At 40.0% G+C, this 24,422-nt stretch overlaps 1 protein-coding gene across 10 annotated transcripts in view; it reads left to right on the top strand.

Annotated features, from left to right (window-relative positions):
- Phtf1 (putative homeodomain transcription factor 1) overlaps positions 1-24,422 on the top strand; it is a 41,976-nt gene that overhangs the window by 10,999 nt on the left and 6,555 nt on the right. For 5 of the 10 annotated variants that reach the window (XM_027393855.2, XM_027393854.2, XM_027393852.2 and 2 more), the window contains 12 exons: positions 4,091-4,160; positions 5,241-5,399; positions 8,351-8,507; positions 10,531-10,665; positions 11,699-11,858; positions 14,323-14,496; positions 14,605-14,694; positions 16,985-17,206; positions 19,616-19,744; positions 20,685-20,957; positions 21,920-22,051; positions 22,535-22,621. In XM_027393855.2, the coding sequence (XP_027249656.1) occupies positions 4,091-4,160; positions 5,241-5,399; positions 8,351-8,507; positions 10,531-10,665; positions 11,699-11,858; positions 14,323-14,496; positions 14,605-14,694; positions 16,985-17,206; positions 19,616-19,744; positions 20,685-20,957; positions 21,920-22,051; positions 22,535-22,621 (1,788 nt within the window). The remainder of the gene's footprint in view (positions 1-4,090; positions 4,161-5,240; positions 5,400-8,350; positions 8,508-10,530; positions 10,666-11,698; positions 11,859-14,322; positions 14,497-14,604; positions 14,695-16,984; positions 17,207-19,615; positions 19,745-20,684; positions 20,958-21,919; positions 22,052-22,534; positions 22,622-24,422) is intronic. The other 5 variants (XM_027393858.2, XM_027393857.2, XM_027393856.2 and 2 more) reach the window with 4 other exon arrangements.

Genomic DNA, 24,422 nt, shown 5'->3' with positions numbered 1-24,422 from the left:
ATATTGGATAGCCTACAGAATATAGCAGAAAGATCTTCATTGAAAAGATAGTATAGGTTTTTTGTTTTTGTTTTTATGGTCCTTCTGTATAACATATATTAAAGTATGGTAACTTGTGACTTGTTTTAAAATAGTTTTGCTATGTGGAACTTCAGGCAAGTTTGAGTCATGGTTATCTTCCTGCCTTAGCCTTCCCAGTGTGTTGTTTATTTCCCTTAAGAGCAGTGGTCATGCATTTATTAATGACTTCTTCCCCCTTAGGAAAGAAAAATGATAGGGGCGTTTAGGAGCTTGTTCCAGAGAGACCATCATACATTGCCTTACTTATTGGCCATCTTTGTTTCTGTACTATACATTCTTTGAAGACAGACCCTGGACTGACTCTCTTTTTACTTTATATCTATCCAGGTAGAATGTCTAACATGCAAGATGCATGTTAAAATATTTGTTGACTAAGCAAGTAAATAAATATGTTTCTGTCAGTGAGTGAGGGTTACATAATTCTCTTGTTAATGCTAATCCTATTTCTGTAACATAACAGGTAAAGAATGCAGAAAACAAAGACTTGAAGCTCCTGAAAGTGGAATGGCTACAAGGCCTATTTCTATTAGAGTAAAATAAAGTAGTATTTTTATTTTTAAATTATAATTTCTGATTTTCAGTGTGATGTTTTAGACAAGCACATACATGTGCTACATACATATACGTATATAGTATACATGCTTCTTTGGAGGTTTTATCCCCTTAAACTGCCATATAATTTTATTGCAATTTAGGGCCTTAGGGAATTTTTTCTGCATGTAATATCTACAGCTTATAGTTGACTTGAAATGCAGGATTCACTTAAAATTGTTTGACTCCATCAATTTAGTTAAAAGAGCCAAAGATAATTGCCTGTATGTCTTGAGTAAAAAATAGCAAATTACCTTATCTTGAGATTTTATATTAACTTTGTGTGTGTGTGTATGGTGTGTGCATGTGACTGTCTAGGCATGTTCTATCCATGTGTGCATCAGGAGGCCACAGAAGGAATTTAGATGTCTTGGTGTCATTCTTTCTCTGACTTAACATCTTAAGAGAAGGTCTCTTGTACTGGAACCTATCAAGGAACAAAAGGAGCAATTCTTGTCAAATCAAATGGAAGGCATTTTTCAGAGAAGAAGAAAAGCTTCTTGAATGTGAAACAATTAAAGACAGTCATGATTTGTCTCTAGAAAAGATCTTGGGAGAGGGTATTTATGCTGACCCACAGGTTCAGGCTGAATATGACGACCATATGCTGTCCCTATGCAGGAAAGCAGCACTAAACACATGGGATGAGGTTCATGAGCCAGGGGAACGACTGGAAGCTTATACCAGAATAGAACAGGGACCAACAGAACTATTCTGGGACTTCTTAGACTGGTTGACCAGAGCAGTAGACTTACAAGTAACAGATCCAGCAGTAAGACATTCGATTGTGTGTACAATAGCTTATGATAATGCAAACCCAATATGCAAAAGAATACTTTTGCCTTTAAAGATCAGATCAGCTCTGCTAGAAGAATGGGTTTTGCATACTGCCCACATTGACTATAATGTGCAAGATGCTGGAATCTGGTTAGGAGAAGCTATCCCAAGAGGTTTCAAAAGGCAGCAGGAGATTAAGAGTCCCAGAGATGATGACGGAAGGGCTTGGGAAGGAGAAACACCTTACAGGGATCGATATAGGTACCAAGAGGCCAGGGTTCATCACTACTATGAATCAGAGCCTCTGGTAGGAAGAGCCCATTCCAGGAGTCCACGAAAGCATCAGGAACATAGATGTTTCAGCTGTGGTAGAGTGGGACATATAAGGAGAAATTGTAGGCAAAGAAATTCTAACGATCCCTCACGTGAAAGGCCACTGCCTTCTGGATTGTGTAGGAGATGTGGTAAGGGCAGACACTGGACTAATGAGTGTAGATCGAGCAGGGCCATGCAAGGGAACCCGTTAAGGCTGGGAAACTCCGAAGGGGACCTCAAGAAGGCCCCCCACTTCGGAAAAAGGTCTGGTCGTTTCCAGTAGCAGTGGAAGACAATCTCTCACCAGCCAAATGCAAGCCAGAGCATGCCCAGGGCAGCCGAGCGGCGAGGCCAGAGAGAAGGGGCCTTCCATGTGCTCGCTACCACCTAAGAGTCATCCTGACCTCACCTTGACCATGCCTCTAACAGGCGTAGCTTACTGTCCCCTACAGGAACCTTGTTATATAGGCTAAGTAGGTTGGCTCCTGAGTTCTCGGGAATCTGCCGCTCTCTCCTAATGCTGGGGTTACAGGCACCTGCAGCCATGCCTAGCTTTTATGTGAGAGCTGGAGACTCAAATGCAGGTCCTTAGGCTTGCTTAACCTTTTACATTAACTTTGGTAGTTAAATATATGATTTTAAAACTTGATTAAGAAGTAGCTCCTACAAGTTTTAGATGAGCATGAAATCAAAATTCATCTCTTTCTCTTGAAGTTTTATTTTGTGTATGAGTATCATGCCTGCATATATGTCTATAAACCACTTACATGCAGTGCCTATCCTTGGAAGCCACAGAGTACTGGATTCCTTGGATTATTTGCTGCCATATGTGTGCTGGGAACTAAAGCCTGGTTACATGGAAAAGCATGCGTATGGAGGTCAGAGGACAACCTCAAGTATCAGTCCTTGATTTTCACTTGTGTTTGAGACAAGATCTCTTGTTAGTCATGTGTACACCAGACAGTTGGCCTGTAAGCTGGCGATTCTCTTGCCTGTGCTTCCTTCCTCACTAAAGGAGTGTTGGGTTATACAGGTGTATTCTGCATCTGGCTTTCCATAGGTTCTGGAGATCTGAATCAGGACCTTACAATTGAATGGAAAACATTTTGTCAATCATTCTACCTAAAATTTATTTCTTAAAAGATTAATAGCAAGTTAGACAAACCAAAAGTTTGAAAGCAAATAAAAAGATAACTTCATAAATAGACACTATATGGCAAGGTTATTGTGACTTTCAATTCCCAGTTTTTCTTCTAAAAACAACAAAATAGGAAATGCCATATCTTTGAAGCAACAGTGACCAATTTTAGAACTATTCGAAACTTGAGGTTGCAACAAAGACTCTAGAATTCTTACATTGATCTTACATTGATCAAGATAAGTGGATTAACATACAATAACACTGCAGATTAAGCTACTTTACCATGAAATGATAGAAGACCAAGGCCCAGGAAGTTTTTTTCTTTTTCTTTCAGTCTCTGAAAACATGTTCATGGCTAAATTATATAAAGTAGATACTTAAAGGGATTTTCTCAAATGGATACATCACGATATTAAGAAATAGGACTGAAGAGGAACCTCTTAGCAGATGATAAATTCCAGGATTATCTGGGTCTCACAGGAGAATGCTGAGTGGATAGCCACATTTCCCAGCAGCTTCCTGAGAGTCTGGTACCTTGGATGCACCTGATTTTGTCTGAGGCAGAGATGAGCTCTGGGCCTGAAAATAGGAATTGGGTAGAATTTGTATGCAGAAAAGTTAGACCTCCATCCCCCAGCACCTTAATATACAACACTGCCCTTAGGTAGGAAACTTGAAATGTTAACCTTGGATAAAATGCATTGGAGAATCATCAGGGGAGATGAAGGTTAACTATAAATGAAGATAATAAAACCCTTTAGCTTAATCTGCAAACTTCCAGAATCCTCCAGCCTGTAAGTCTCAAGCAAGGAGAATTTTGAAGGATTCTTTGAGGCATCAGAAAAACCACCTCTGATTATTGACACTTGGAGATTTTGTAAAGGAGATCTTCAGCCTTAACTATTCTACCACGAAGCCCTGAATCTGTACACTGTACTTTGATAAATTAAAAACCGGTGGCAATGTGCGTACACAGAAGGTAATTATAGCATACAGTTTGAGTTTCTCACAAGGAATGGGACTCTATAAAGAGCACTCAGATTAGGAGATGGGACAGTGGCAGCACCTCAGATGCTCCTCACAGGCTTGGTAGTCACCACACCAAAAGGAAGAAGACAGTTTATCTTTTATTCTTTGAAGAACTTTTTCTTGATTCATTTCTGTTTTTGTTTTGTTTTATCGTAGGGCTTCAAAAATAAACCAAAAAAAATGGGCCACATAAAGTCAGACTTGATTGATGTTGACTTAATCAGAGGTGAGTTGGAAAATTGATTTGCTTTTTTTTTTTTAAATAATACTACATTTTTTTCATTCTTTTTTTTTTTTTTCCCTCTCCCAACTTGACAAAGTAGAGGCACTTGAGAAGAAACTCAATTGAGGAATTACCCCTTTATCAGATTGGCTTTTGGGCATGTCTTTGGGGTATTTTTTGATTAAATTAAATACATGAGAGATGTTGCCCCTGGGTAGGTGGTCTTGGGTGTATAAGAAAGCAGGCTGAGCGAGCCCAAGGGAGTGAGCCAATAATCAGTGTTCTTCTATGGTCTCAGCTTTAGTTCCTACCTCCAGATTCCTTCTCTGAGTACCTGCTTTAGCTTTCCTCAGTGATGCGCACTATAAGGGATAAAGGAAGTAAACCATTCCATCCCCAAGTTGCTATTAGTTAGTGATTCACAGCAATAGAAACCAAACTAGTACTCTCCGTCACCCTGCCCTTTCCTCTCTCTCCCTCCCTCTCTCCCTCTCTCAGCTCTCCCCTTTTCCTCTTTTTGTCCATTCTTTCTCTGTCTTTCTCTCTGTGTGTCTCTTTTTAAAGCTTCAAGCTCAATCTTTCCACCTCAACTTCCCAAGTACTGTGATTGCAGGAAGTCTACCTTACCTAGTTTGTTACTGTAATTTCATTCTGGTACTGTAGAATAGTTTTAGGTATCTTCCATATATTGTTGTATAATTTTTTCCAAAAGTAACATTTCTTCATTATCATTCAAGTTTTTGCACTTTCTTTTTTGCTTTAATGCTTTGTGGTTATGTAAATAGCATGGTTTTAGTAAAGTTGAAAGGGAGATGACTTGGAGATTTGCTGTTGTGTCATTAAGAAAAATGTATTGTTTGCCATGCAGGTAAGCCTGACTTGTTTTTAGCATCTGTCCTTGTGCCTGAGGTGAGAGCATCTCAGAAGTCTTGTCAGTACCTTAGTTGACCAGGTCGTGTGCTAATTTTTACCCCACGCCCACATTTCTAATGTAAGGTGACAATTGGCCATCAGTACAGTGCATATACGTGTTTCTTATGCATTTTAATATTTTTGTTGTTGTTGTTTATCAACTGCTTAAAGGCTCAACATTCGCCAAAGCCAAGCCTGAGATTCCATGGACATCTCTCACTCGGAAGGGGCTTGTTCGAGTGGTGTTTTTTCCGTTGTTCAGCAGTTGGTGGATTCAGGTTACCTCTCTCAGAATCTTTGTTTGGTTGCTGCTGCTTTACCTCATGCAAGGTAACTCAAGAATGGAATAAAATAAGATGATTGCCTTTTCTATACTTAACAGAGGCTTACTGTATTATCACCCTTTCATCTAAAAATGAAATGAAAGCAGGCTATTAAATCTTTCCCACTTGTAATTCTTTTTCCTTAAGAAAATTTTTATGCCTCCCTGGATGTCTTAGTTAGGGTTACTATTGCTATGATGAACACCATGACCAAAAGCAAGTTGGGGAGGAAAGGGTTATTTTAGCTTACCTGTCCACATTATAGTCCATCACTGAAGGAAGTCAGGACAGGAACTCATAGCAGGAACCCATAGCAGGCAGGAGCTGATACAAAGGACATGGAAAGATGCTGCTTACTGACTTGCTTTCCATGACTTACTCAGCCTGCTTTCTTCTAGAACTCAGAACCACCAGCCCAGGGATCGAAATATCCACAATGGGCTGGGCCCTCACCACACCAATCACTAATTAAGAAAATGCTCTATAGCAGGATCTTATGGGGGCACTTTCTTAATTGAGGTTTCTTCCTTTCAGATGACTCTACCTTATGTCAATTTGATGTAAAACTAGTCACCACACTGGATACATAGTAATATAAAATAAGTATGTAAACCAAACATTTACTGGTAATAAATCAGAAAGAAGGGATGGAGAGTTGGCTCAGTGGTTAAGAGTACTGGTTCAATTCCCAGCACCCACCTAGCAGCTCACAATTGTTCATACCTCTGTGGGCAGCAGGAATAATGTGGCAAATACATGTAGACAAAACACTAATACATATAAAATAACAAAATAAATCTAAAAAAATTTTTTTAGCCCGGCATGGTGGCCCATACCTTTAATTCCAGCACTCAGGAGGAAGGAACAGGTGGATCTCTGTGAATTGATGGCTAGCCTGGTTCTAAGCCAACTATAGTCACATGGTGAGACCCTGTCGTAAGCCCTCCCCCACGGGCTGGAGAGATGGCTCAGAGGGGCTGGAGGGGCTCAGAGGTTAAGAGCACTGACTGTTCTTCCAGAGGTCCTGAGTTCAATTCCCAGCAACCACATGGTGGCTTACAACCATCCATTATGAGATCTGGTGCCCTCTTCTGGTGTGCAGATATACATGGAAGCAAAATGTTGTATACATAATAAATAAAATCTAAAAAAAAAAAAAAAAGCCCTCCCTCACAAAAGAAAATACCCCAACCAAACCAACCAAATAAACAAAAAAAAAAAAAAAACAAGGAAAAGAAAAGGAAAAAAGTCAGAAATTTATTTTAAAATAATTCTTTGGTGAGTATTTATACACGTAAAATTTTATCATTTATCAAAAATGAAAGCCTATTGATACTAACAAGATGGTTGTATATGTTTTAGTTTACATAATTAAAGCTTGCCCACATATATAATACATATTACAAAATGTTTTTGTTTGAGAATTTCATGCACATATATTGATATAGTTTGATCATATCTTTCCTTTTGTTCAACTCCTCCTGGATCCCCTCCAATGCTTACCTCTTCCAAGTTCATGTTTCTGTTTTTGTTCTTAAAACTCACTGAATCCAATTCAATCATTGCTGCCTTTATTGCTATGTCTGGGGCCATCCACTGGAGCACAGGCAAACTTAGTTTTGGCTAAACCACCTTAAACCACATTCTCTCTCCTGTCTTCCCTACTGCACAAACCTTTAAAGCCCCTCCCCTCATTCATATCGAGTCACCTCCTCTAGTTAAGACCTCTTTCCCTACCCCTCCAGATGCAGGGATGAACTGTTAAATGTATGGAGGCTTACTATTAAAAAGCAAAAAGAGGATGGTGATGAGAGAAAGAAAAGATGCAGGAATAAGAGGGGAAGTATGAGGTGTGACTGAAGAGCATATTGAAGAATGCCTCACAGTGAACTGAGTGGAGAAACACAAGGGGCAGGCTTGAAACCTCATTAAGCAATATGCAAGTCAAAGCAAAGTCAGCATGAGACACATCTGCAAGAATAGAGGTTAAATAATAGAGAAAAAGGAACTAAAGAATGTTTGGATGAAATTCCACTTTGTAGATGTATGGTGCTTGCTTTCTAGAGTTTATAGAGAATCTAAATTTACATAACAGCAAGGATGTAGTTCATGAATACTCTGCTATTATGTTGGGGTTTTCATTCTCTTTGAAGTTCAGCCTTGGTCAGAATTTGTTGAAGATTCATCCAACAAGGATCTTCGTTCACTGGGTTAGTGCTAACTTTGTCTCCACCAGCAACTAACTCAATAACATGAGAGTTATCATACATTAAAGTTTAGAAGAACTATAAAATTGAAGTGGGAAGTTCTATAGATAATTTTGATACCACCCTATTTTTCATATTTATTTGAAATTGTATATACATAATGAAAAGAAGCAATACAGCATGGTAGTTAATTCCTGGGTTCAAATCCCAGCTTTGGTAGTTGCTTTCCAGATCTCCTTGGGCCTTGGGAAATACTTTTCCTTTGAGTAGAATAGTAGTTCAGAACTGTCTTTGGAGGCTGGAGAGATGACTCAGCAGCTAAGAACACTTGCTGCTCTTGCAGAGGACCCCAGTTTGGTTCCCAGGACTCATGTTGGGCAGCTTACAATTACCTATAACTCCAGCTTCAGAAATCTGACACAGACACAGTCTCTCACTCACTCTCCTTTTTACCCTAAAGTAAAAACAAATCTCTAAACACCTAAAACTGTCTGCTATGTGTGGCATCTGGTTATCCCATGGTAGAAGTCCTTTAGCGATGCCTGGATTATCATGCTACAAGTTTGCAAAAATACTTCTAGTAGGTTATTTTTCACTTATCCAGCAATCTCTGACTCTAATTTTTATTCAGCTAATGTATTCTAGGAAATTGTTTACTTTTACTAGTCCTTTAGAAAAGACAGCTGTGGAAGCAGTGTGTGCAGTTACAGGAGTGATTTTTTTAGTGCTTTGCATTTTAAATCCTCTGCAGTCACAGCGATTGTGTTATATCTCATGATGCCTATTGTGAACGTGAGTGAAGTGCTTGGACCTTTGTGCCTTATGCTCCTCATGGGAACTGTCCACTGTCAGATTGTATCCACTCAAATAACGAAGCCATCAGGAAACAATGGGAATAGGAGAAGAAGGTAAGGGAGAGCTTGACTGGAGTGGTGAGTTTTCTTTTTGTTGCATATTTGACTTACAGATGAATGCTATTTCACTTTTCCCCTCCTGCTAAGAAGCCTAATTAACTTTTTAGTTTCATGTGCCTTTTTTTTTTTTTATCCAGCACAATATGTTTAAAAGGAAAATTACTATAAAATAATGGTTTTGAAAAAGCATTCTCTGGCTAAGGTATAGATATATCAGTGTAGGGCACATGTGCGGTGCCCTAGGCGCAGCCTTCACCATCTTCTGAAAAGTGAGAAGAGGCAAGAGAAAGGGAGAGAAGCATACTCTCTCTTTTTCCTTTCCTTTCCTCCCCCAACCCCTTTCAAAACAGGTATAGCCATGGCTGTAGTAGAGTTTACTGGCCTTAAACTCAGAGGTCTGCTTGCCCCTGCCTCCTGAGTGCTGGGATCAAAGGCATGCACCACCACCGCCCAACTGAGAAACATTCTCTTTAAAATTCAATTGGTGGTAGTGTGTTGACAGAGGTTCTGTTCTACCTGGTCCCACAGCTGTTTAGCCCCAAATAAACACACTGACGCTTATATTAATTATAAACTGTTTTGTCAATGGCTCAGGCTTCTTATTGGCTAGCTCTCTCTTAATTATTAACCCATAACTATTAATCTATGTATTTCTACATAGTATTATCTCACTAGATAAGGCTCCAGCATGTTACTCTTTCAGCAGCTATATGGTGTCTCTCTGCCTCCTCTCTGTTTCCTCTCCCCAGAATTCTCCTAGTCTCCTAGTCCCACCTATACTTCCTGCCTGGCTACTGGCCAATCACTGTTTCACTCATCAACCAATAAAAGAAACATATATACAGAAGGACATCCCCCATCAGTGGTGTGTGGTGTTGCACACCTTTAATTGCTAGCCCTCAGGAGGTAGAGGTACGTGGATCTCTGTGAGTTTGAGGCTAGCTTGGTCTACAGAGTGAGCTCCGGGACAGCTAAGACTACACAGGGAAAAAAACACTGTCTCAACCAAAAAAATTGTGAAAATTTACTATAGATAAGGATTTCATTATATTGGGTTAACACTACCAGTATTTTGACCTCATTTTCAAAAGTGTGCAATTAAAACCTATCCTCATGGTACATACTATCTCTTAGCACCTGGAAAGCAGAAGCGGGATGATGGCTTCAGGTTTGAGACCGGTCTGCTTTTTGTAATGAGTTCCAGGTCAACCTGACTTACATCATAAAGACCTGTCTCAAAACACAACAATCCCAAGCCAGTTTTTGACTTGTTTAGATGTCAACTCTGTTAGGTTTCTGTTGGTTGGGCGATGTGTGGGTTTTGGAGTGTTGAAGTTCTCTGTTTAGGTACAGTGTTATCTTTTAAAAGTTGTTTTCTCTTTCCTCAGACTATTTCTAGATTTCTTTACTTAGGCAACTAATAAATATGACATTGACATTTGGTTTAGTGAATTTCAATACGTTTATTTTTCAATGTTACTTTTAGAGCATGTTGCTTCTAAAGAGGTTTCCTATAAATTTAGTGTTTTTTAAAGAAACTAGTGTGCTGTGTCTCATTGATTTATAGGTGGGGTCTATAACAGAATTCGGGCATATATGTAAACCATTTAACAACATAGAATGTCAGTGGGAATGATAAGTACAATTACCGGTTGTTTCCTGTTTCTACTACTAGCAGGTAGACAGCTAATGGAGAAATACTATACTCTGGCTGGTATGGAGGGTTCCTGAAGAGGCTCATGGCCAGACATTGTTACTCTTTTCTATCCCTGTTCTGGACAGCAGTTCTATTTCTTCAGTGGATGATCAAAATCATAGCAAAGGACTTTGATCTTGAATCTGTTTTGTGTTGTTAAATCAGAAATACCTTATAGTCATTTGTCCTTGGTATATGAGGCTAACTACCTCATAGTTTGACTTCAGGAAATAGTCTATTAGCTAATTTTCTGAAGGGATATTATGGGCATAAATAGAAAAGGTCTTGAATAATCTGAAATTATTGAAATATTTTTTGTAGAAAATTACGAAAAACTGTAAATGGTGATGGGAGCCGAGACAATGGAAATAACTCCTCTGATAAAGTCAGAGCCGTAGAAACTCTGCAGTCTGCACCCAGTGTTGGTGGTTTTTGGGGGACTCTCTTTGGCAACAGGTGGGAGTCTCTTATTGGAATTTTTACTTGATTTTGTGTTCACTTTAGTGTTTGCAGGATCTGTATCTGCAGGGCTGTAGATTTAATAGTGTGAACTTGTTGTTATAGTTCTGTAATGTTTTAAGGGTTCTAGGAAGACTTGCTTACTCAAACTGTTGTCTCAACTATCTTTTCTGTTATCTTTAAAATGAGTAATCTACTCTCAACATTTCATTGCATTTGATTTTAATGGCTTTTTAGACAATAGTTGCAAAAAGCCCTCTGAAAGGCTAAAGGCCTTGGCCAACATTTGACAGAAAGGTGAATTTGAAACAGATGGGGGTTCTTAGAGCTGATGCCCATGAGGAATGGGATGTGTTAAGAAGCCTGGTGTTGGTGGGCTATAGGATAGAAAGTCAAGTGGATTAAAAACAAACTATGACTCATTTATAATTATGCAGGTCATGAGAGTACCAATGTGATGACTTAGGCATTCGTCTTTTTCTTATATTAATGATGGTGAATTAAAAACATGAAGCTCTTTTTTGAAGGTGAAGTATGGTCACACATTGTTCTAAAGATGTATTTACTCCCCTTGGTGAAGTGTTTGAGTTATGCTGAATAATTGTACAGTCCATGTCCTAGGTGATTGTCCTAGTCAGTCAGGAAGGGAGGAATAGGAAGGTGAAGTCACAGTGAAGTAAACTCATTCTGGCATATAGCTTAGCAGATGTTACATAGTCACATAGCTTAGCAAATGGAGTAAGGACAATGAATAGAAGAGAGGCAGGTACTGTGAAGTGCATTGATGGGCAGTATGAGACAGAAGTGGACATTCTCCTGGAGAGGTGAGCAGAGAGGGACTCATCCTTATAAGTGAGTAAATATTCTGCTCTTGAGTACCCTTCACAAGTTAGAGGTCTGAGCAATACAGTTTCTGAATTTTCTTGACTTTTAGAGTAATACATTGTACTCCATAGAAGAAAGTTTCATTTCATGAAAGATATTGCTCTCAGAAAAGTAATTAGTAAATTTTTTCTTTTTTAAAAAATAGGATTAAAAGGGTGAAATTAGTATCTAACAAAGGGACTGAAACTGACAATGACTCAGGCTGTCTCCATCCTATCATTAAGAAGAGACAGGGTCGACCAGAGATCAGAATGTGGCAAGCAAGAGAGAAAGCGAAGGTTTCCGATGGAGAAAAGTGCCATAGGGTAAGATCTAGATGGGCGTAACAGTATCTTTTTTTGTGCTATGTAAAAATTTTCTGTTCTGAGACTGTGTTAGAGACCAGATACCCATAGGTGTGTGAGTTTGTCAACAAACCGTAAGTAAGTAAAGCCACTGGTTATGCACAAGGAAATCCGACAAGCAGACTGGAGCTTGTGTGCCAAGGCAAGACCTTTCTGGCTCTGCTACTTATCACAGCCTTCACGGTGGGTGGGCAGGTTGAAAGAACACAGAGCAGTGTAGAGGGACCTTGTTTTTTCTACAGGCAGTGATCAATTTAGTAAGGGCTTAGGAAATTTCTAGGTCTAGTGCAGGTGGTTTGTTCTATGTCTAAAACTATACATTTTTGTTTTGTAGTTTTGAAATGTTTTCTTAGTCTTGAACTGAGGCATTTATTGTAATACTTATTTTATTAAGGTTTATTCCTGGGAATTTTATTATTTTTAAAAATACAGTATTTTTCTTTATTCTTTAAGGGTTTAATGTGTGTAGTGATGTATTTTGAGTGTATCTAACCCCCTCTATCTGCTGGAGTCTCTCCCCCATATTTTACTCCTAGCTTCATGTCATCTTCATCATCTCCCTCCCCTTTTGTAACTCACTGAGTCCAATTAGTGCTGCCAGTATCAACATGGGTATGTAGGCCATCTTCTGGCATGTGGGTAACATACCAGGGACTACAACCCTGAAGGAAACAGTCTTCTTTCCAGCAACCATCATCTGCCAGAAACTCTTCAGCTAGAGAGGAGGCCTTGGGAGTCCCTCCTCCATCATGTTGAAGTGTTGACTGTTTTGATCTTGTGCAGGTGTCACAGCTGCTGTGAGTTAATGAGTGTGGTGTTCCTGTCATGTGCATCAGACACCGTTTTGCAGCAGTCCCTCTGTCCTCTGGCTTTTAGACTCTGTGCCTTCTCTTCAGTAATGTTCCCAGAGCCTTGAGAGGAGGGTGCTGTGGTATAGATGATCCATTTATGGCTGTACATTCCACAGAGCTCTGTACTTGGACAAGTTGTCTGTATTAACAGATGCCCATTGGAAAAAGAAGCTTCTCTGATGAGGACTGACAACCTCAGTAATCTACGGTACAAAGATAAATATGTAGAAGGCAGTTTGATACTGTATCCACTTAGGAAAATAATAAGGTCCTATGAACTCTCCAACTGTGGAATTTTGGCCACAGGTTTATAGCACTAGGCAAGAATTCTCCTCTGTGGAGTGGTCTTTAAATTCAATCAGAAAGCAATAGGTTGCTCCCATAATATTCATGCCAGTATTGTACCATTAGGCAAGTCTTGCAAGACAAGTTGTTATTGTAATTCACAGGGGTCACAGCTGGGTAAGACTCTTGATGACTTTCTCTCTTGGAAGCCTACATAGCACCTTCTGGTACTATGAGGCAGTCAACAAGGAGAAAGCTTCCAGGTCAGTTCCAGCTTGATTTCTCCAAGTCCTGTGACCAAAGTGTGTTGTTTCTTTAGAAGTAGGGTCCAACCAACAAGTTATGGTGTGCAACCACGAGTAATGGCAATAGCATGTATTGTTTTGGGGGGGGTCTCTGAGAAAGCCCCCCCCAACAGCTTGAAGGGAGATGTGTCAAACCTGGGGCTGGGCTCTTTGTTTGATGAGAGCCTATGGCTTTTGAAATGTGTCTGAACCTCCTTGTGAAGGGTAACTCCATTTAAGCTCATTCATATCAACAAATTTGGTGATTATTTTAGGATGCTTATAAAAGATCCATATAGCTTTTTCAAATACCTTTGGAGACACTTATTCCTCATCCCACTCCTCCTCTATCTCATCCTTTGATTATTCTAGTGCTTATTAGGCCATCACTGCAGTCAGGTATTGTTTTAAGTGCCTTACAAATACAAGCTGACTTCCTTGTTTACAACAGCTCTATGAGGTAGGTACTTTTCTGTTATCATGACTTTTCAGATGAGGAAACTGAACCTCAGTTAAGTTACTAGCTGCATAGCTAGTAAACAGAAGAGCTGTGATCCAAGCAGAGTTTGACCTGAGCCTGTGCTGTAATTTGTCATCACACTGCCTCGTATTTAGGCTGCTGAGTTTCAAGTGCACAGTTTTCTTAATTTTGATATTTTTAAAAATGTTGAGAGATTGAGGCTGGAGAGATGGCTCAGCAGTTAAAAGCACTGGCTGCTCTTGCAGAGGTCCTGAGTTCAATTCCCAGGAACCACATGGTGGCTCACAACCATCTATAATGGGATTTGATGCCCTCTTCTGGCATAAAGTTGTACATATAGACAGAACACTCATTCTTAAATATATCTTTTAAAAAATGTTGAGATCAAGTAATAAGTAGATCTGTTAGTTTGGGTTTCATTTCCTTTCATCTCCTGGGAACTTTTCTGTGAATTTTGTTTTTACATAGGCAACTTCCTGGAGTGTTTTTTGCTGTCCATTGTGAGATACTGTTTCTCTTTGTAGGAGGCTTATAGGCATTTGGGTAATGGAATTTCAGATGATCTGTCAAGTGAGGAGGATGGTGATGCACGGACACAGATGATATTATTGCGTAGGAGTGTGGAAGGGGCGTCAAGTGACAATGGTTGTGAATTTAAGAATAGAAAATCTGTATTTTCAAGGCACCTAAACTCTCAGGTAACTTTCACTTTTGTCTACAAAAGCATGGATGTTAACTTCAAAAACACTGAATAGTAGCAAGATATTTACATGCTTTCCTGTTGTTTGTTGGTTTGATTTTGGCAGGTAAAGAAAGCCACGACAAGGTGGTGTCATATAGTACGGGATTCAGATAGTCTGGCTGAGTCAGAATTTGAATCAACAGCCTTCAGCCAGGTAAAGCATCCTTTTGTAAGAGCAGATTTTGAGGTGTCTTCTTGTGTGTAATGACTTTATCTGTTCCTTTCTCTTGGTTCTCTGAAGTTTGTATTTAGTTTGCTTTCAGTTCTCTCAGCTCAATTTGAGGTAACTGCTCACCCCTAGAAAGGAAATGAAAATGTTTTTCATTTTTTCTCTAATCTTAAAAGTATCAATGATAGGCTGGAGAGATGGCTCCGTGGTTAAGAGCACTTCCTGATCTCTCAGAGTACTTGGGTTTAATTTTCAGCACCCACATGGTGACTCACAACCATCCATAACTTCAGTTCCAGGGATCTGTTGCCCTCATTGATTTCTATCTCCATCCAGGCATCAGGCACGAGTGTGTTACACATATATACATGCAGGCAAAACACTTATACATGTAAAGTAAAATAAATAAATCTTGATGTGTCATAGATGATGCTCAGGAGGACAGTTATTTTGGACATGGAGATGGTTCAGTTGGTAAGATGCTTGCTGCATAATCATGGGGCCTAAATTTACTTCCCAGAATGCATGTTAAAAAGAAAAAGCTGGGTATGATGGTTTGTGCTGTAATGCCAACAACAGGGATGGCAGAAATGGGTGGATTTCTGGGCCTCTCTGGTCACACATGCAAACACACACACACACACACACACACACACACACAGAGAGAGAGAGAGAGAGAGAGAGAGAGAGAGAGAGAGAGAGAGAGAGAGAGAGGGAAGGGTAGGGAAGAGGGAGGGAGAGGAGTTACTGAGTTGGTTTTTAGATTCTTAAAGACTTATTTATGTGTAAAGTGTTTTGTTCATATGTCAGACTTTGCACCATGTGTGTGCCTGCAGATGTCATAAAAAAGCATCAAATACTCTTGAACTAGAGTCAGGAACTGTCATGTGTGCTGGGAATCCAACCCCCATCCTCTGCAAGAACAAGTATTCTTAACCATTGAGCCATCTCTCCAGCCTGGTTCTTAAGTGATATGGTTACTTAATACTCATTTGGCATATGGAGGTTTACCTTAAGTGGAGTTGATATGTCTGAAGACAGACTTTAGCTGAGGGACCTCTAAAAGACAGGTGAAGGTTCTGATTTTGAGAGTGCAGGGGCATATTTGACCATGGTCTTCGTAGGTGAGCATAGTTAAATGATGGTGTGGTTTTGCTGTTTGACCATCGGGATCATGGGAAAAGTTTCAATATTTCTGTTTGTACTGCTGGGGTATTGCACAATTTCTGCTTTTCTCTGCCTGGTTATTTTTGAACATAGTTGGGTTGGATCCTGGCCAAAACAAGCTCTTCTGTCAAACTCACAGTGTCTCAAAAGGCTTAGCCAGGCCAGCTGGGCAGGTCCTCTGCCCAGGAATCACTTACCACATAGCACATCTAAATTGAATAGTTGAATGTTTTGGTAGTAGCTACTTAGAGTGAATTTGTTTTAAAGTCCTGCTTTGCCAATTGTATTAGGGTTCTTTAAAGGAAAACAATTGATAGCATGAATACATAGATGATACATACATATATGTACATGTGGATATATGTGTATATATGTATGCATGTGTGCACATATGCACGGTATATATGTAATGTGTATTCATGCATGCATGTGTATGTATATATACACATTTATGTCACATAGTGGATTTATTGGACTGGGTTACAGGCTGTGGTCTGAGTAGTGCATCAATGACTGTCTCATGACAGAGAGGCTAAGAATCTGGTGGTTCTTATACATGTAAAATAAAATAATCCAGTCCACATGGCTGGATGTCTCAGCAGTCCCAGTTTGGTGCTGGAATCTGAAGGAAGGCTGGAGGGTTTTTTTGGTCTTCCATCTGTGTGTGAATCATGAAGAAGTTGGATTTAAGACCAAGCTGTAGCAACAGGCTAGATGGACTTGACAGTGAGAGTGAAGGAAAGCAAGTAAATGGCAAAGCTTCCTTCTTCTGTGTCCTTCTACCTAGGTTGCAATCAGATAGTGTGGCCCAGATTTAGGGTAAGTTCTCCTGCTTCAAATAATCTGGTTAAGAAAATCCCTCACAGGAGTGCTCAGCAGCTTGGGTTTTAGTTGATTCTACATGTAATCAAGCTGACAACCAAGATTAGTCATCATCCAGAGTCATTGGAGTTTGACATTTAAGTATTAAAATGCATTATCATGTTTATTATACATGGTGATCAACTTATAAAAGCTTGCCAGCCATTGCCATGAATGATTTGTTTTCATTGTGTTTTACTATAACTTTTAAATGTATGTATTTTCCCTTTTTTGTTTCCCTTTAAAGGGTTCTAGGTCTGGTGTGAGTGCTGGCTCTCGGAGCCTTAACTTGTCAAGAAGAGATTCAGAAAGCACCCGCCATGACTCAGAGACCGAGGATATGTTATGGGATGACCTTCTCCATGGCCCAGAGTGTCGGTCATCTGTCACCAGTGACAGTGAGGGGACTCATGTAAACACCCTTCATTCAGGGACCAAACGTGATCCCAAAGAAGATGTTTTTCAGCAGGTATATTAGGACAATGATTAAAATAGTGTGCTAGTTAATGTGTTTTCCAACTTGACAAAAACTACAGTCACCTAGGAAGAGGGAACCTCAGTTGAGGAATTGCCTCTATCAGGTTGGTCTGTGGGCAAGTTTGTGGGATGTTTTCTTGATTGCTTATTGATGTGGGAGGGCACTGTGAGCCATGCCATTCCTGGGCAGGTAGGACTGGGCTGTCTATGAAAGGTATCCGAGAAAGCCAGTAAGCAGCATTCCTCTGTGGTTTCTGCTTTAGTCCTTACCTTGAGTCCCTGCTCTGACTTCCCTCAGTGATGGACTGTGAACCTGGGAGTTTTAAGATGAGGTAAACCCTTTCCTTCCCAAGGTGCTTTTGGTCAGTGTTTTATCATGGCAACAGAAACAGAACTAGAACAGATAGTTGATACTGATACTTACTCCATACTTAGTATTTGTCAGCCACTACATCATGGTTTTTAACTTCACAGCAGTTTTAGAAGGGTACTGTTGTGATTCCCAGTTTAGAACTGTGGAAACTGAGCATAGTTCCTAAGAGAGGATGTTGAGATGAGAACTTGAGAATCCTCTGTAGTTGCTTTGACTTGAATTTCTCTTCATAATACTTTGTGTCTTTTCCTTCAGATGATCTTTACTGTTTCTTTTCTCTGAGTGGCTTTGTTTGATTGGTACTCTGATTTATGATTTACTGAATTTCATGTTTCATAAAAATTATGCAGAAATGGTAATGCTTGCTTCTCTACTAAGCACAAATCAAGTGACACTTTTGATCTCAGGTTTGATTTTAGTCTAGAATCATAGATTCCTTAGAATATATTTGACTCATTCTGCATCTGTACAGTTTATTTTTAACCATTTGTCATGTGCTAAAAGAGTTTTAGGAATGCCATGAAGAAGCTAGTGTGATGCATGGCAAGAGTGTGATCATCCTAGGTGGCCAGTGCTCCTCTGCTGGAGCTCTGGAGCTGGTGCTTATGTGTCCACTCTGATGGTGGGTAGGCAGATTACTAGTTGGTTCTCATGGCAGTCTTTTGGATGGCTAGTAATTCCTCTTCAGTTTTCATGCTTTTGCCTGTTTACAAACTGCCTTGAAAGTAGCAGTGAGTATGGTGGGGGTTTTTTGTTGTTGTTTTGTTTTGATTTGGGTTTTTTTTTTTAATTGACTTACTAATGAAGACATGGAAAAGGTTTGGCATTTATGTTTGGACTGCTGGGGAGCAGTCATTTGCTTCTGTATACTTGTTGTAACACAGCTTCAACTTGACATTCTTTCCATGCTTGGTACATGTGCTCTGTAACTCAGCTGACCTCCTGCTGGTGTTTGAAGCACCAGCCCACATGTGCCTCTGGACCTTTGCACACAGCTTCTTTGTCTGGCAAGTGCCTTTGCTCTTTGCCTTACTCCTTTTCCTTTTCCAGACAGGTCTTGGTTGAAGTACTTGGTTCCTTTTGGAATCCTCCCCTGTGCACTCCTCAAGCATGCTCTCCTTTCCTTAGCATGCTGTCTGATTAATGTCTTTAATTATATCTCCTTTAATAGTCTCTAAGCTACTAAATAGCAAGACCTTGTGTCCTTTTGCCCTGTAGCTCAGGCTAGCCTGACGTTTGCTATATAGCCCTGTTTGGCCTCAGGCTTGCTATCCTACTTCTTCTGCCTCCTGAGTACTAAGATTCTAGCATGTGCTGCTGCAGTGTGTCCTGTCTTCAAGTATGTTCTGCAGCAGGCACTTAATAAGTATTTTCTGGATGTAGTGACTGCATCAGTGAAATCAATGAATGCTTATCCAAAGAAACCATCGGTATGTGCTCCCTTTCTAGCAGATACCTACCATCTGCTCTTGTTCTAGATGCTTCACTTTGGTTTGTGGGCACAATAATACAGATGATATGCTCTCTGATTTCAGAGCAAAATCAGGTTCAAGGGTGTGGGGAGAACCAGTTGGAGAAAAGTCTCCTAAAGTGATACCTATCAATAAGACAGTCTCAGCAGAGGAGGGTGGGGGCTGTTGTCGTGGTGACCATCACTTCTGCCTTTGGGCCTTTATGCTTTTCCCTGTTCTTAAGGCTCCAAAATATCCCATTTTTTTTTTTTTTTTGTATGGCCTCTAAGGCTCTAGGCTGCTTTCCCTCCTCACTTCCTACAGTCTGTGGCTCTAGAGGTGCTTTCCATAATACCATATCAACACACTATGTGCCCTTCATACCTTTAGAAAGGCAGTGACCTCACACACCCTGGATCTTAACTCTCCAGATGAGTTCTTAGAGTGATGGGCTCTGAGATAGAGAATGAATTATGATGAAACTGAACATTGGATTCTGGGAACCGGATAGAAGGAGAGAAGAACTAAAAAAGGAAAGATGGAGTGGATGGAAACTGTTTTCTGTCTTTCTTCCTAGAACCATTTATTCTGGCTTCAGAATTCAAGTCCTGCCTCTGAGCGAGTTAGTGCAATAATCTGGGAAGGAAATGAGTGCAAAAAGATGGACATGTCTGTGTTGGAGATTAGCGGCATCATCATGAGCAGGGTAAGAGTGTGTGCATCACAGAATGGGCTGTTCAGTAAAAGCCTATTTATCACAGAATGGGCTGCTCAGTAAAAGCCTATTTAACGCCACTGGGTAGTGAGCAGGGTGAGAGTGTGCGCTTCACAGAATGGGCTGCTCAGTAAAAGTCTATTTATCACAGAATGGGCTGCTCAGTAAAAGCCTATTTAACGCCACCAGCTACTTCTGTGTCAACTTGACCCAAGCTAAAGTCATCTGAGAGGAGGGAACCTCAATTAAGAAAATGCCTCCAGAAGATCCTGCTGTAGGGCATTTTCTTAGTTATTAACGGGGAGGGCCCAGTCCATGGTGGGTGGTATCATCCCTGGGATGTCAGTCCTGGGTTCTGTAAGAAAGCAGGTTGAGCAAGCCATGGAGACCAAGCCAGTAAGCAGCATTCCTCCATGGCCTCTGCATCAACTTCCGCTTCCAGGTTCTTGCTCTGTTTGAGTTCCTGTCCTGACTTCCCTCAGTGAAGGACTGTTATCTGGAAGTATAAGGGGAAGTAAACCCTTTTACTTTTATAAGGGGAAGTAAACTCCCCAACTTGCTTTTGGTCACAATAGTAACCCTAATTATGACAGCTTGTAACTTCGATTTAGAAACAGATTTTGAAGCAGTCTTTCGTTGGTGGACTTTACACTTCACACTTTGCACCATTAGATGCTCAGGTATGCTCAGCAGTCATTCCTTACTGGCTGAAGCCTAGTTTGTAGCAAGTCGTAAGTCTGTTCCCACCATCCCCTGTTTGGTGCTGGAGACTGAAACCATGGCCCGTTACATGTCAGGCCAAGTCTTTCTGTTACCTTTTGTGTTGTCCTTTTAAGATTAATCTTTAATATTCTAAATAGTATTTGATAAATACTTTTTGTAACTTCCTTTCCCTGTGTAGTACTGATGGAGATTTTAAATTGGGTTGCAGGTCAATGAATATCAGCAAGGAGTTGGCTATCAGATGCTGGGGAATGCTGTCACCATTGGCTTAGCATTTTTCCCATTTTTATATCGACTTTTCCGAGAAAAGAGTCTTGACCAACTAAAGTCCATCTCAGCAGAGGAGGTCCTGACCCTCTTCTGTGGTGCACCACCGGTCACACCTGTTGTTGTTTTGTCTATAATTAATTTTTTTGAAAGATTGTGTCTTACTTGGATGTTTTTTTTCATGATGTGTGTGGCAGAGAGAACATATAAGCAGGTGAGTGCACAAACAGGCAGCATTTGTCACCTCTGACTCCATTTGGCATTCCATTGAGTCATTTTATTTCTTTGACTTTGAGACTTGTACATTTAATGTTCATATTGTTGACTATTTGAAAAATATATTATAATCTGAAACTTTAAAAATATTTGGCAGTTTCATATGGTATACTATATTTGGATCAATTGCTCTATTACCCTCTCTTATCTGCCCTCTCACTCCTACTGAATCCCCTTTTCTTCTCACTGAGTCTCCTTTCTATTTTTATGTTTTTAAAAAAATGACCTGAGTTTTATTAGGTTGCTTGTACAAGTTTGGTGCAGGGTTATTAACTAGAGCAAGACAACTCTAGTTAGAGGAAATACCACAGATGAAAAACAACCCATCCCCGGCTCCATCTTGTGCCAGGTTTATGCAGCCATGAGTGTTACAGCCATGTCACCTGAAATTTTGCTGAAGCCTGTATGTAAAAGCAAGTGGTATATGTTGCTGACTGCTCAGCATCAGGACCTTGTATTTTATCCATAGCACATACAGTGCCAAAGTCATAATATTTTTGTAGCAAATAGCCAGGTAAAGAAATGGACTGAAATCTGGGGAGTCATGGACTGAGGATTTCCTATGTTAGGGATGTACACAAGGAATGTACTATCTGAATGGAAATATAGTTCTGGCGTCAGCTAGTATTGTGTGTAAATATTAGAGGTTGTGAAAGGTAAGGGTTCATTCAAAGTTCCAAAAAATATTCCTTGCATACATTGAAAATGTGCCATATTTGGAAGAAGTGCTTCATTGTGGGATGGGCTTTGAAGTGAGCACTGCTATCTTAGGGAATCACTGGATGAGAATTTTGATTTTGTTTAACACTTTAACTATCCCAGGAATACTATTGATGGTTATTGAACATGCACCTAGACAATGTACATTTTATTTTGTGATTTTTTTTAAATCTCCTTTAGAGATTTTTATTTGCAAAACTCTTCAGCCATATTACTTCTGCCAGGAAAGCCAGGAAATATGAAATACCTCATTTTAGACTTAAAAAGGTGGAGAACATTAAAATATGGTTATCGCTGCGCTCCTATCTGAAGGTGAGCTGTTTTGATTAACTGTGGGATATTTGCAAGGCTATGGAAACCATGTGCATTGATGATTTTGGCCACAGTTAGTTGCTAAATATGTGGGGCTTTCTTGTCACTGGCACATGATTCCGAGGCTGCCAGATGTGCTAGATGCCAGTGAGATGGTGTACTGCAAAGATAGTAGTGGTATGTAAGTAAAGGAAGGGGAAGAAAAATAACTGTTGCCTAGGACAAAGGGCTAAGGAGCACATGCTTTTCTGGTTGGGAAAGATCCTAGCTGAAAATATGTTAATGAATCAACCTCTTAATTTGGAAAACATGGCTTTCAGTGTTTGAGGTTGATGCCTGAAATGTGTTAAAATGCTATGTCAGACATTTCTCATACACATTCATTTTCACACGAAGGAAGGTAGGACAACTCAATGCTAACAGTGTGAGGGCTGTTGCTGTCTGGCCATATCCTAAAACATTAACATGTGTCTTGCTCCACAGAGGCGGGGTCCACAGCGCTCAGTGGATGTGGTTGTGTCATCTGTCTTCTTGCTGACACTTTCAATTGCTTTCATTTGTTGTGCACAGGTAAAAGTTTCATGTCTGTCCTAATGGAAGGGGGAATTCTAGGCAGTGCCTACTTTGTTTTAGAGCAGGCTGCTGTGTGCTCAAGAATGCTTTAAATGTGTCTACATTCCTTTTGCTATTTTGGATACCTGTTACTATTTTAACTTTTTGAAGTAGGAATGTTGACGTCCTTGAAAACTTTTAGATGACTTTAAATTAGTTGAGTTGGCAATTTTTGACTGTAAAGCTGCCACATTGATAGTTGTAACTAATATTCCACCCACATTCTTCCTTCAGCGTTGTTAGCTCTCACTCTAGGGAAGACCGATCTTTCTCATTCATTAACTGTTTATGTGTTTATTAAATTATGGGCTAATGTGTCCTTGTTTTTACCTAGTAGGCTATACTCTATTATCTGTTTGTTTTGCTGTCTAATTTGTCCCACATTTATTTTCTTTCTTAAGCATGTTTATTCTTTCTGTATTGTAAGAAGTTACAGGCTTACCCCATATGTCCCCAGTTGTTGAGTGGTAACTGCAGTGGCCAGAGAATAGACTCAACTGTTTTCAGTCCTTTAAAATGGGTATAGAGGCTTCTTTTATTTACTGCCATTGCTGGGTTTTATTAAATCTGCCATTAGCACTGTGGATTTTGTCTGCTGTTGCTGAGAGCAATGCTCTCTACATACGGTTCCTCTAGGTGTTGTAATTATACTGCTCAAGGCATATATTCAGTTTGGAGTTGCTTTTTGTTTTTGATGGAAGTGTGCTCAAACTCTTCATGATTGTGGAGTTGTTTGTTGCCAGTTTTTGCTTTAAGTAACCCAGGATAGCCTCAAATGATGGCAGATGTCTATAACGCCAGCAGCTGAGAGAGGCAGGCAGGAGGATCAGGAGTTCAGAGAGGCCATCATTAACTATATATAGCCTGGGTTGTGTGGGTCCCAAGGATTGAAGTCCAGTCCCCAGGGTTAGTAGTAGGTAGCCTTATTGCTAAGCCATCTTGCCAGCTGCTGGTTACCTGTTTCTTATCCAACCTCATAGTCTTAGTCTATTTAAATGTAAAATAATTGTTGTAACTACAAATACTGTCTGCTTCCTGTTTGGCTCACCATTAATTTTGTTTCTGTCGTTTGTTTATTGATTTAGTAATATTCCATTTAGTTTTCTCTGTTTACTTCTACATTTGTTTACTATTGTCTGAGTAGTGACCTCAGAAATTAGCTTAGTGTGAAGTCTAATTAAATGGTTGATTCACTATAGTCTAATTTATACTTCCTTGATAATGACAGGATTTTTAAAAAAGATTGTTAATATTATGCATATGGGTGTTTTGCCTGCATATATGTCTGTGTATCACATCTGGAGTCTCAAAGAGGGCACGGGATCCCCTGGAACTGGAATTAGAGTAGTTGGGAGCTGCTATGTGATGTTGGAATTGAACTGCTGTCCTCTAGAACATCCAGTGCTCTTAACCACTGACCCATCTCTCCAGCCCCGATGACAGCATCTTAGAGCACTGTTTCATTTATCCATTCTTCTTTTGTGTCTTTATCTGTTATTTAAAATTTATGCATATTTAAGGCCTTGAAGCTGTTAATCATTATTTTCTGTAGCTGGTTACTTCTCAGATGCTGCTGCATATCTCATTGCTCCTTGGGTGTCTGTTTCTGGAACTGTCTCCTGCCTGAGTCCTTTCTTAGTGCTCTGTTAGTCCTGGTGTGCTGAAGATGAGTCCTCTCCCAGTTGCTCATTTGAAATGTCTTTTTTTCATTTAGTTTTTTTGAGATAGGGTCTCATGTAGTCCTGGCTGGCCTCCAGTT

The sequence above is a fragment of the Cricetulus griseus genome, assembly GCF_003668045.3.
Source record: "Cricetulus griseus strain 17A/GY chromosome 1 unlocalized genomic scaffold, alternate assembly CriGri-PICRH-1.0 chr1_0, whole genome shotgun sequence".
NCBI lineage: Eukaryota > Metazoa > Chordata > Mammalia > Rodentia > Cricetidae > Cricetulus > Cricetulus griseus.
The sequence above is the reverse complement of the archived record's forward strand: the minus strand, read 5'-3'. Positions and strand labels throughout refer to the sequence as shown.